The sequence below is a fragment of the Echinops telfairi genome, unplaced genomic scaffold (assembly GCF_000313985.2).
Source record: "Echinops telfairi isolate 266 unplaced genomic scaffold, ASM31398v2 ScPeMD7_2010;HRSCAF=2546, whole genome shotgun sequence".
NCBI classification, from domain to species: Eukaryota; Metazoa; Chordata; class Mammalia; order Afrosoricida; family Tenrecidae; genus Echinops; species Echinops telfairi.
In genome coordinates, this window is record NW_022105908.1 from 234978 (window position 1) to 247867 (window position 12890).

General features: G+C 40.4%; 1 protein-coding gene across 1 annotated transcript in view; it reads left to right on the forward strand.

Moving 5' to 3' along the window:
• Window positions 1-301: 301 nt before the first annotated feature.
• The window catches only part of TEKT3 (tektin 3), a 36110-nt gene continuing 23521 nt past the window's right edge, over window positions 302-12890 (forward strand). Inside the window, exons 1-3 of the mRNA XM_004716305.2 lie at window positions 302-379; window positions 2954-3562; window positions 6677-6760. Coding sequence (XP_004716362.1) covers window positions 2984-3562; window positions 6677-6760 — 663 coding nt within the window. The 5' untranslated portion in view covers window positions 302-379; window positions 2954-2983. The remainder of the gene's footprint in view (window positions 380-2953; window positions 3563-6676; window positions 6761-12890) is intronic.

The following is a 12890-nucleotide window of genomic DNA, read 5'->3' on the forward strand; positions in this document are numbered from 1 at the left end:
ACTGCAGCCGAGACTCTTCTAGGAATCTCTCCGGACTCTCCTCTGGGAGACCGCACCCTTTTCACCTGCAAGCCCAGCGGTTTTCGCTGGGGGCCGCGGTTACTAAGCCTGAGAGCGTCCATAGCAACCGCCAAAGGGTGTCCTTTCTCTTAGGCCTGGCAACTTCAGCCCCCGCCTCTACTCTGGCTGGCCAATCCGCTTCCGGTCAGCCAGCCTGGACCGTCGTTGAGTGGCTTATTGTCTCTGACGTCACAGAGAGAAGGCGGGGCGAGGGCGGGGCCGGCCTGGGTCCGAAACTACCGTAGTGGTGGGTGGTGGGCTGTCTCTTCTGCCCACCTACCCTCTGCCCTCCCTGCCCCTTGTAAGGCATCGTTGCCAGGTGAGTGGTCTAATCAGCTCCTGTGTGTCCATTGAGAGGACTCCTAGGAGTTCCCCCACTTCCCAATTTGGGGTGGGATCAAGGAAACTCTTCTCTCTCCCCACCCCTACTCGCACCAGATAAAGGCCTTAAGCAAAGGCACCAGTGTTCTATTCCCCAAAGCCTCCTACTACCGGTATTTATATTCTTGATGCTTCTCAGGGATTTCTCGCAGGCCAGAAAAAGGCGTAGGAACCCGACACTTTGCTAAGGTTCAATGTCTTAGGCCTATTACCAGTGTGCTGTTTGTCCTTCTAAATACTGTCCCGTTTGCCCTGTTTCATTAGCCAGGGGTTACCGCTGGCTAGGGTTGCAGTCTACTTCTGGGCAGAGAGCTTGGTTGGGGGTTTGGTTCCCAGGGGAAGGTTCAGACAGCTGTCCCTGAAATTCAGATACAGGCACAGGAGATCTTGCAGTCTTGGCTGTTTAGCTCTGGTTGTCCCGCTGCCGCGGATGTCCTGGATAGATAGGTGAAACCTCTTTATTTATCCTCCCTGGATGCTTCTTGCATTAAAGATAAGAAACCGTTTTAGAAGTGAGTAAAATTACTCATTTGAGCTTTGTAGAAAAAGTAAGGAAACAGTGTTACTGGTTGCCAAAATTTTTTTTTAAGTATCTGATAAAGTAGCCTACATTTTTTTCTCCTTTTTGAAAATGAAATTGTACACTGGCTCATAGCAGATCCCAGTATGGAGGGGATTGCGTTATGTTGGGTCCCATCATGCAGGACTATTGGACCTTCACTGCCAAACCACTGGGAGTCCCGGCCTGGCCAAGTTCACACAAAAGCTAACTCTCAGAGTTAGAGCTAAAGGCAGCCACAAGGACCCTAAGACCTCAGGTTACTTTGAATTTGTTTATCAAAAAACAGTGTCTAAGTTTCAAACTGAAGTGAGGAAGTACAGTTGTTATTAGGGTGTTATGTTTCACGATCATGCTCTAAGCTTAGCCAGTGTGAGGTTTTTGGGGTGCTATGGGTGGAAAGAATTTAGGGAAAAGTCGGGGAGCTCAGGTGGTATGAGACACTACTACTAGTAGTAGGGCAGATGTTTTATCACACACGGTATGAGTGGCTTTTGGCTTGACCACAATTCTACAAATAGATTATTTTGTGGTTTGGGTACCAGAAGCCTCAAGCATAACTATTGAAATCATCACTGAAGATTTTTTTTTTTCTGAGCAGATTGCAAAATTGGACCTGCTACTTATTTATTCCTTTATATCATTTCCAATCAGTAGGTCCATAGATATTACTCCGAAACCGAATGACGTTTAGTTGCTGAAAATCATGGCATAGTCTATGGTAGTCTGACTTTCTGGACTAGCAGTGAAAAAGGGTCCAGAGAATGGAATCCTTTTCAATTAGTAAAAGGGGGGAGGTACAGCTAATATGCTGGGGCTCAGGGGAAGATCCAAAATATAGATTAAGCTAAAATGAAATATAGAATATTATAGAACGATATTTGATGATTAAGGTCATTCAATTTCCTATTAAAAACCTCCGTTTATATGTGTGTATACTTATACATCTATGTGTTGCTCATATGAAAATTTAAATCTGGAAAGGTATATATAATAATAAAATATTCATGGTGTGTGCTCCTAAGTAGTTCACTTTTGGAAGGAGAAAATGTATTTATTTTTTACCTATGTGCTCCTCTATATTAATAATTTTTAAAATATACATTTATTGAGCACTTAGTATATTCCAGCACTGTGCAAGCATTCCAAACACTTACATGATTTTGAATCGTCATAACCTTTGTCTACCTTAAATGTTCAATTTTGGAAATGCTTGGAGATGGTAAGCTGTCAGGAAAAAGGACAGCTGCGTGCATACTAGGCATATCATTGCTAGCCAGATCGTGTGTTCAGTTAGGATGACGTGGCTGCCACATTATGTGGGTTTAGGGAATGCTGATGGAGATTAGGGAGGGGATGACTAGTTCTCCAAACAATCCCTTACTGCTGCTGCTGCTAATGTATTAAGTCAAAAGAGTTAGTACTATTATAGTACTATTACTATACTCAATCTATAGATGAGGAAACTGAAGTACTATTATAGTACTATTACTATACTCAATCTATAGATGAGGAAACTGAAGTACTATTATAGTACAATTACTATATTCAATTTACAGATGAGGAAACTGAAGTCCAGCAAGGTTAAGTATCTTACTAAATGCCACAGCAAATAATAGCAGAGCCAAGATTTGAATCTGATCTGTTAAAGATACAGAGTTTCTGGGTCTTAATTTGAATTTTCTAAAACAAAACAATATTATTCTTGTAAATGAAAAAAAATTAAAAAATTCAAAAGCTAATCTAAACAGTGTGAATTTAATATATCCTTGAGACACAGATGAAAAAGATTAAATATACAAGTGTTATCACTGATCAAGGAGGGTATCAAATTGGAATGAATGTCCCATGTGTGAGCAAGTCATGTTACTGACAGTAAGCTAGATGTGGCCTTTGATTTGTAAGTTTTCACCAGAGATTAATTTATGTGACTATTTTTACTTTTTTAAACAGGAGACATTGACAAAATAGTAATTGGGTATCATGGAGTTATTAGGTTCTACTCTAACGGCAACTTATGCCCACCCGAGGCCAACACCACCCAACTTTCTACCAGCCATCAGTACCATGGCGTCAACCTATAGGGACCGCTTCCCCCACTACAATTTGACCCATAGCTTGAGTCTCCCTTGGAAACCCAGCACGTACTACAAAGTGGCCTCCAACTCACCGACTTTGGCTCCGTACTGCACCAGAGCTCAGAAGGTGGCCGAGAGCACCATGCTTCCCTTTGTTTCCAACAGAACCACCCTCTTCACCAGGTATACACCTGATGATTGGTACCGGTCCAATTTAACCAACTATCAAGAGTCTAATACTTCTCGCCATAATTCAGAGAGACTAAGGGTAGATACATCTCGCCTGATTCAAGACAAATATCAACAAACAAGAAAGACTCAGGCAGATTCCACCCAAAATTTAGGAGAACGAGTCAATGACATAGGCTTTTGGAAATCTGAAATCCTTCATGAGTTGGATGAGATGATTGGTGAAACCAATGCACTCACTGATCTTAAGAAAAAAATGGAAAGGTCTTTGATGGAGACAGATGCGCCTCTTCAGGTAACTATGAGACCCTGTGATAACAGTCTGCATTTTCATTTTTTTAAAATTACTGGTTGAATACTGAGGCTATCGATATATTGACTTGTGCTTTACTTCACCTATAGAAGCCAACCCCATATTAATACATCTATAGCAGGTTTCAGTACTGGTGAAAACACCATGCCATTTTTACACATTACACAGAGCAACCACTTGCAGGACTTAATTCGGCATACAAAACAAAGAAGGCCCATTGAAGAGATACGCCATTAAGACATACAAAGTTTTATGGTAAGCATGTCTCTTCCCATCTTTCAAATTGGCTGATTGATCATTGCTGGCCTGCTAAACGATATGTGAGGGGGCAAAAAGCCTTATTGTTCTACCCTATCTCATGAAATGCCCTTGTGCATGCTTTATGATTCTGTTTCAGTGCATAGTGAGGATCTATTTCTGGAGATGGTTAAGTAGAGAAACGGATCTGCGGTTAGGCGAGTTGCTGTGGTAATAGCGGCAGAACTTCAATGGATTGCTGGTTTCTGAGCAGGTCTGAGTGGCCCAAGTGCCTTCTGACACTGAGGATGTGATGGGCTTTCTGTCCACCACTGGAAAGGGACATTTTTCTTATTTTGAAGGTCTTCAAATTACAGAGGTTGTTTTAGAAGTTGTCAATATTTTTATGAAGAAAGCTAACCATCATTTGTGTGTGTGTGTATATGCAAGTTTGTGTGACTTGTTTCCCATGGCGTAAGCATTCAAAGTTGGTCTTTGAATCTGAGGTAAAAGAGTTTAGTGCATCAAGAAAGTATAGTGACTTGAAGACTTTGCTGGTGACATCTGCAATTCTTATCCTATCTCCTCTCCTCTAACCACAAATAAAAACAAATTCACACAACCCCCAGGAATCCCGAGAGAGGTCCATAGTATGTACACTAATGATGTTTTTCATGGATTCCCCAGGAATTGGTGTTTTGGATCAGTTACCCTTCTCTGAACCTGTTTTAATTTTGAGAATTACTAGCTTATTCTACACTTCTGCTCTCACTATCTGCAAGGGTTTGAAGTATCCTTAAAATGATAGCCATTGGACTGTTTCTTCCTTAGTCCTCATTCAGTGATGAAGGCTATCAGTGAGATGGGTCTAATTTGAATTTTTTCTACAATTTTGGTTCAGATCTTCAGTTTGAACATTTACTGTCAACACAATATTGAAAAGTCTTGATCAAAATGGGAGAAAATAAATTGCTTATATAGACAAATCTCAAAAGAGAAAATAATGATGATTAACTAATATCAGGAAAAAGTTAATAACACATGTGCAAATTAAATTAATGAAGTAACCACCCTTGGTCTAACAATTTTGCAAAAATGACAAAAACCAAAAAGTGGGCACTACTTTTTATGTATTGCTGGTGTGACTGCCCATTGGTGGAGACTACTTGGAAAGCAGTCTAGTAACAAACTCAAAAACCCAGTTCACTATCCTCCAGTCGGTTCCAACTCACAGTGACAAAGGACAGTAGAGCGCTCCCTGTGGGTTCCCAAGTCTGTAACCTCTTAGGAGCATAGAAAGCCTCATCTTTCTCCCAATCTAGCAATAGGAACTGAAATAATCAGAGTTCTCCTCAACCTACTAACTTCTTTTAGCAGATGCAAATTTTATTATAAAATGAGCTATAGATTCACTCAAATATTTTGTATAATGGCATTAATATCTGGATTACAGTGTACCTGCTATTTTATTTTATGCTTTTAAAAAACTAACATTATACAGCTGTCTCTTATCATGAAATAGTTCTTTGAAAAAATATTTTGACAGGTGCATGATGTTCTTTAATTTATTGTTTACAGTCAGTAATCTAAGCTATTTTCCATTGAGGTCATTAATATAGTTTGTTTCAAAGAATAGTTCTTGACTCAGGCCTTCTATTTACTGTTAATCCTAAAAAGTATATAAAGTTGTAAAGACATTATAACCTCAATTTTTAAAATAAACAAAACAATAATGGGATTGTAATTACCAAATCATATTATCTTCTTTTTGTTCTATGTATCTATGTGTCTATCTATATCTATACATCTAGTATAATGAGGAAAGTAATAAATGGCACATTTAAAAAATGATCACTTGGTGTCCCCACCCCCAGCCAGTCCTAGGGCTTTGGGGCTTGGCTCAAGGGGAGTCCCTCTGGGACATGGAGGTACAGTGAATGGTGTGACACTTTGCTGGGCCTGCCTACACAGTAGGGTATGCTGGGCCCCTGTAGGGTTTCCCGTATGGGCTCCAATACATTTCTTCCCTTTTGCTTAAAAAAAAAAAAATCACTTGGAATTTGAGCTGTACAAATATTTTGATGTCCTTAAAGGTCATCTATCATCTCTTTCCTCCTCAGTCTTCTTAGTAGAAAATATTTGGAAATAATGTCTGCAATACAGTGACGTTACTGAACTATTTCTCCGGAAAAAATTAATGCTAATTTGGGTGGTCCAATTAGATGACATCTGATTCCTTCTCTTAATTTTTCAAATTAGGGATGTTTCCAAATGACTCTGAAGAACTGACTTTAACCGTTTGCATGGAGTAACTTATTTGTCTGTCTGTTCCATTGTTATTTTTTCCCAATAAAATGGTTTGATATTTTGGTAATGAGAGTGCATATCGATGTATTTAAGGAGTTCTGGTGACATCATGAGTGGTTATGCTTTACCAAGTTCTGCAGTTCCAAACCACCAGCAGCTCCAAAGGAGAAAGATGGGGCTTTCTACTCTGGCAAAGAGTGACAGTCTCAGAAACTCACAGGGGCAGTTCTACACTGTCTTATAGGGTCACTATGAATGGGCACCTACTCGCTGGCAGTGAATTTGCACTCATTCACACTCATAAATACATCGGTGCTACTGATGTGTTTAAGGAGCCTGGCTATGTCTCCACTGGAAAAAGATGAGTCTGTTCATCCCCATAAAGTCTTGGAGGTGTTCTACTTTGTTTATAGGATAGCTATGATTCAGAATCAACTCATTGGCAGTGAATTTCGTTTGGTATTCACTAAAAAGTTTTAGTCATTAGAACTGCTACTCATTAATTGTAGTCAGTTTTTTATTAATGCTTTCTAATATTTTGTATATCTGTAGGTGGCTCGAGAATGTCTATTTCATCGTGAGAAGAGAATGGGAATTGATCTAGTTCATGATGAAGTGGAAACAGAACTGCTCACAGTAAATTTGGGGGAAATACAAGAATAGCAAGCAGCATAGTTGTAAATATGTGCTTAACATGTAGAAACAAATTATTATTTTATATAAGAAGAAGGATTTTTTGTATTTTTGATATTTATAGCTCCTAAAAAATTTACATTTTTCCCTTGTTTATAAAATATGAGGGGACTTCAAAAAGTTCAATAGCCACAAATGTACAAGTGTGCTTGACACAATGGATGGATGGATGATTATGATAAGATAAGATATGATAATCAATAAAATGATTAAATAAAAACAAAAAGTTTATCAACAAATGGAATTAAAAGGTAATAAAAATTTCCCACAGAATCTGAACAAAGCTCCACAATTTGAAGAGTAGATAGACATACATAAAAGTACCTGAAGTTCTATTATACAGCAAGTTGCTCTGAAATTTTGAGTTTTCAGTCTATTTAAAAGATATATATGCTTAGATAAACACCACCCAACTAGCATAAATACACAGATATGTCATCAAGAAGCAAATTTTAAGTACTAATTAATTGGGGGTAATATTCCCAGAATGTTGTTACTCTTTTAGACATGATTTTTCTTGATTCTGTAATGTTCTGCAACAGGGAGATCCTACCATTTTTAAAGACAACCCCCTGTAGTGTCCAAAAATATTATTAATGATAAGTGTAAGTACCTAACTGATGATTTTCCTAGAATTCATTTTAGAAAGTGAAATCGATGGGTCAGAGGGTATATGCATTGGAAAACTTTGGACAGATAACCAACGTGCCACCCAGAAGCTTATAGTCCTGTCTGCTCTACTGCCTACATTCTTCTGCCAGCCTCTTTGCCTTCCCTCTTCACCAAGTAAATGTGGTTTAGTTTGAAGTTCTCTGAGCTTCCCCTCCTATTGTTCCCCACCAACCCCTGCCATTTCTGAAGATCCTGCCAGGATGAGCCTGGGATCCTTCCTTTAGCTTCGACACACTACTAGACATCAATTCTCTAACCATGCCAGGCATTTTTACATTGGTTGTTCATTTGTTCTGTTCACGTTCATGAAGCTCAGAAGCAAATTTTCCTTTTCCTCTGTTGCCTGATCCTTCATCTATCTTCTTTCCGGCGATGGCATCTCTACTCACTGTCTTGGCCGACTAACCAGCATTTCCTCAGACCCTTCTCATGAGTTTCCAGCTCTTGTAAATTGTCCCTCTGAGGTTCTTCTTGCCCCTGCCCCACCCCTACACCCTGCCAGTGTTCTAATGCCTGCTTTCCTACTTCAAAGCTGGTGTGTTAGTCTGGGTAGACTACAGAAATAAATTCATAAACTTGCATATGTATATAAGGGAGAGGTTTATGTACAAGAGGAATTGAATATGTTGAGAAAACATCCCAACCCAGTCAAGTCCAAGGCCATAAGTCTGTTATTAGCTCATCTGTCTGATACCAATCTATAAAATCCTCTTCAGACTCACAAAACACATGCAATGAAGCTAAATGCAGGACGATCACATGCCAGTGGGTAGAAAGTCTTTGGATCCAGTGGCATTGTAAGCATCTCAGTGCTGGCAGGGGTCTCTCTGTGGCTTCTCTGCCTTCTGAGGTCTGGTTGCGTCCATGTGGCTTGTCTTCTGCAATGTCTCCCAGGGAGTAGCAGAGAGAGAGGTGTTTTCCGCCTCCAAGGAGAAAGTACCAGATTTCCCAGAATTCTCAGGAGAAGGCCGTGCCCACACAGAAGTCTCATTGGCTATCTTCAGATTGACAGCCTAGACTCCACCCCTATACTCTTACTCCTTAAATTGACACCAGGTGTGTTATCAATCCCTCCAAATGCTCCCCACCCCCCTCTTAGTTTCTTTGTGCAGCTAAGACAGTGGCTTTCATGAACGTATCTCAGCCTCTCTAGCATTCCATGGAGATCTCTATGTGGCACCTTAGCTTTCTCCTGTTTGTGCTTGCTTCTTTCTGTATGTAGCTTGTTCTTTTTATCTCTCAAAATTAGTAAGGTTATAAGGACATGCGACACTGGTACTTCCTCATTAGCACAACAACAGAGCCCTATTCCTAAACAGGATTTCAATGGAGCTTCCCGTTTGGCATAGGGTTTGGTATTTACAATAGATATTAGTTTGGGATGCAGTTCGGTCCATAGCACCTAGTTTTAGTTGGGTCTCTATATTATCTCTAGTTTCTTCCTTCATAAACTCTTCCTAGAATCCCTGTTTCATACAGGAGAGAACCTACTAAGATCTTCCATCATCTGGTTCCCTACTAAATTATCAGTGTAATTTCCTACTTTGGCCCAGTGAGTTCTACTGCAGTACATTGGTCTCACCCAGGTTTTGCCTTGGTTTGGTTACAGAGATCTAATGAGATCTAATTACGCTGCCACTGAATTGATTAAAATTCATAGCATCCCTATGACCATCAATCAATCTTTATAGGAGCCAATCATGAGCCCTTGACAGTACAGTAAGGAAGAGCAGCAGACAGCTTGGTCATTAGAGGCACTGCGCTCTCATGAGGGATCTATAATCTCTTTCAACATTTTTTTTCAGCTATCCACTGTTAAAGATGATAAGCAAACATTTCCTCGTTGCTCCTCCTTTTCTTCTTTGTTTGGTTTTCTAAGAGAAATCTAAGTAAAAATGGTATACTCAGTAAAGGTCTGGCCACTGCAGCGAGGTTGTGTAGCCGACCATGCAAACCCAACCCTCGTGCTAAGCACCAGGGACTAGACGTTCAGAATGAAATAATTTCGCAATCATGATTAATTGCTCTGCTCTTTCTCTCTTCTTTTGTCTCAGTGTCGTGTGAATCTAACAAATCTTAACAAAATAACTTGTCATCGATTTTTGTCATCCTAATTAGACAGGAATTTATTTACCAGCCATGTCTGTCAATTTGCTGTGGTAGCTTGTGGTAGTTCTGATGCCACCAATATTTTAAACACTAGCAGGATCACCATGATGAACATGTTTCCGTGGAGCTTCCCAGACTGAGATAGATTAGGAAGAGAGTCTGAGTTACCTACTTCTGATGATCAGTCAGTGAGAACATTATGGATCACAACAGAGCATTGTCAGAATCATTGGCTTTGGACACATCATCAGAAATAGAGGGGGACATCATGTTTGGTGAAATAGAAGGCCAGCACAGGTGAGGAAGACTCTCAATGAGCATCTGCAAAGATGCAGCAATAAAAATTACACAGGTCCTGAGAGTGACACAGGGCCCAGGCAGCATTTTGCTCTGTTTTGTATAAGGTCATCATGAGTCGGGGTTGATTGGATACAAACTATCTTTTCTTGGGCCTCTTGTTCATTATCTGTCCATTTAGGGTGTTTTACATTAAGTAAATTACAAGTCATTTCTAACAGTCTCATTTTATCACTTTACCCACAGACGAACACACCATTTGGCATTTCTAAGAGGTTTCTTGAATCTGAGTTACCCTTGACATTTCCATTATTCAAGTAGTGGCTCTAAACTCCGGTTGCACATGAGAATCAACTGGGATGTGGTAAAAATGTCATTGCCTGAGACCCACCCCGAGAGATTCTGATTTGAATATGGAGTGGAATTCAGGCATTGGTATTTGCAAAATCCTCCCCAGCTAACTTTAATAAATAAGTGAAGAACCACTCCTCAAGAGGCCTAAGCCTTCTAGGTCAGTAGTTGTGCTTGCTTTATCCCAAAAAGAACTGAATCTACACTGAAGCTAAGGCTTTAACGTGGAGGGACTATCCTGGCTAAGACCAGTTGATTTGAGTGGTTAAGGTATTACACATGTGTAGCCCACTCAAGGTAGCATTATTAGCATATATTTTATGTTAACAAAATGGATCTCAACTTTTAGAACAGTTTAACAAGCTAAAAAGAACAGGTAGCCTAAAAAGACACATATTTGAAAAACAAATGAACAAACAACAACAAATAATCAGGTACAATGAAGTATTTTCTCATGAATTCCATTCGCTCCATTACTCTTCTTGAATCAGTGATATTTGAAAAACCTTAACAAAATGATTTATCTTGGGGAATAAAACATTTGTCCTTCTTATTGAGACCCCCCCCCCCCTTAAAAATCATGCCAACTCCTTGGACTTTGATGCCAAGTAAGTCTGAAGAGTTGTCCAATATGCAACCGGTCCTGCCCTTCCTGCAGATGGAAGCAGAAACGCTTGCTTATGAACCACACTATAGCTCTAGGTCTGGCCCCAGCCAGCCAGTTTCCTCTCACAAAGGACTTCCTCCTCTATCACGTGGCTGAAGCAAAAGAGCAGGACGTGACAGCCTCATAGGTGTGCTGAGCTTGAGCAAAAATGAATCTTGGAGGTGTCAGTTGACTAGTCCCACCACTGTGGCCATTTCAGCTTTTCAGATGAAGGAAGACATTCCAGTGTGATCCAGCCCAGGTGGGCTCTGCTCTGAGATAGGATTTAATTGAACCTTGATACCAGCATTTATTATGCAAGCACACGAAGAGGCAGTACACACAGACAGAAAGTTAAATGATTAACGAAGATAGAGAAACATGCACATTTGTAATAAGAAAATACAAATTCAAGAAATTTACTATTTTAGGGTATAGGTGGGGATAAATGAGCCCTGGTGGCACAGTGGGTTAAGTGTTGGACTGTTAACCAAAAGATTGGTGTCCAGCAGAGCTTCCAGATAAGGCAGTATGCTTCTGTAAAGAGTTATAGCCTTGAAAAGCCATGAGACAGTTCTACTCTGCCCTGTAAGGTTGTTGTCTTAGGTTATTTCTCTAGACAAGGAAAACTTTGAAGCTTGCATGCATATAACATATATACTCATGTATAAGCCGAGTTTTTCAGCAGATTTTTAATGCCATTTTTGGGGTAAAGTTAGGTGCCTCGACTGATATTCGGGTTGGCTTACACTCGAGTATATATGGTAGATAGGTTTATATCAAGAAATTGCTCACACAGTTGTAGAAGTAGACAAGTTCCATGTCCATGGATCAGGTCAGATGCAGGCTTCGGGCTTCAGAAAATAATGATTCCAAGGTCAGTAGGTAGAATGGCAGACTACTGATAACAGCAAAAGAAGATAAAATGGGTGCATAAGCAAAAGAAGATAAAATCCGGCATAAGTCAGATGGTGCCCAGCTATTAAAAGATATAGTGTCTGGGGTCTTAAAGGCTTGAAGTTACACAAGCTGCCATTCAGCAATGAAGCAACAAGTCCACATGGAAGAAGCACACCACTGGTGCGATCATGAGGAGTCATAGGAACCAGGAAATAGGCATCAACAGACACATAACAAACAAAAACATACTGTTGAGAATGAGGGGGACTGGAGCAGACATCCAAAGCCCATCTGTAGACAGTGGAACAATCTCCCCACAGGGCCCACAGGCCACAGGGAAGGGATGAGTCACCAGGATGCAGTAAAGCATTAATGAAACACACTATATTCCTCTGGTTACTTGAGGCATTGTCACCCCCAACTACCATGACCCAGTGCTGTTTCTCAATCCAGACTAGATCAGAATATGTACACAGGTATAGAAAGGGATGGGAGCTCACAACACAGAATCCAGGAACAGGAGTGGGAATAGTAATACCAGAGGGTAGGGGGAACGGGAGAGGAAGGGAGAAAAAGGGGTAACCGATCACAATGTTTGACACATAACCATACACCCCTCTACAGGGGGAAGAACAACAGAAAACATGAAGGAAGGGAGCGGTCAGTGTGAGAGATGAAAATAACAATGTACAATCTATCAGTGGGCTATGGGGGGTGTGGGAAGAGCTGATACTTAGGGCTCAATAGAAAGAAATGTCTAGCAAAGAATGAGGGCAACGTATGTACAAACATGCCTGATTCAATTGATGTATGGGCTGTGATAAGAGTTGTAGGAGCCCCCAATAAAAATATTAAAAAAAAAAAACCCTTCAGAAATAGTAAAGGGAGTAATGATTCCCTGAGGGTGCGGGAAGTGGGGAGAGGGGAAGCGGGAATGGATAGCAATGACCACTGTATTACCCCACTTGAGGGGAAGGAATAGCAGAATTTTAGGTGAAGGATACATTGGATGGTGTAAGATATGGCAAAAGTAATAATAATGGTTTCTGAGGGGTAGGGTGGTAGAGGGAGGAGATATACGAAGAGCTGATATCAAAG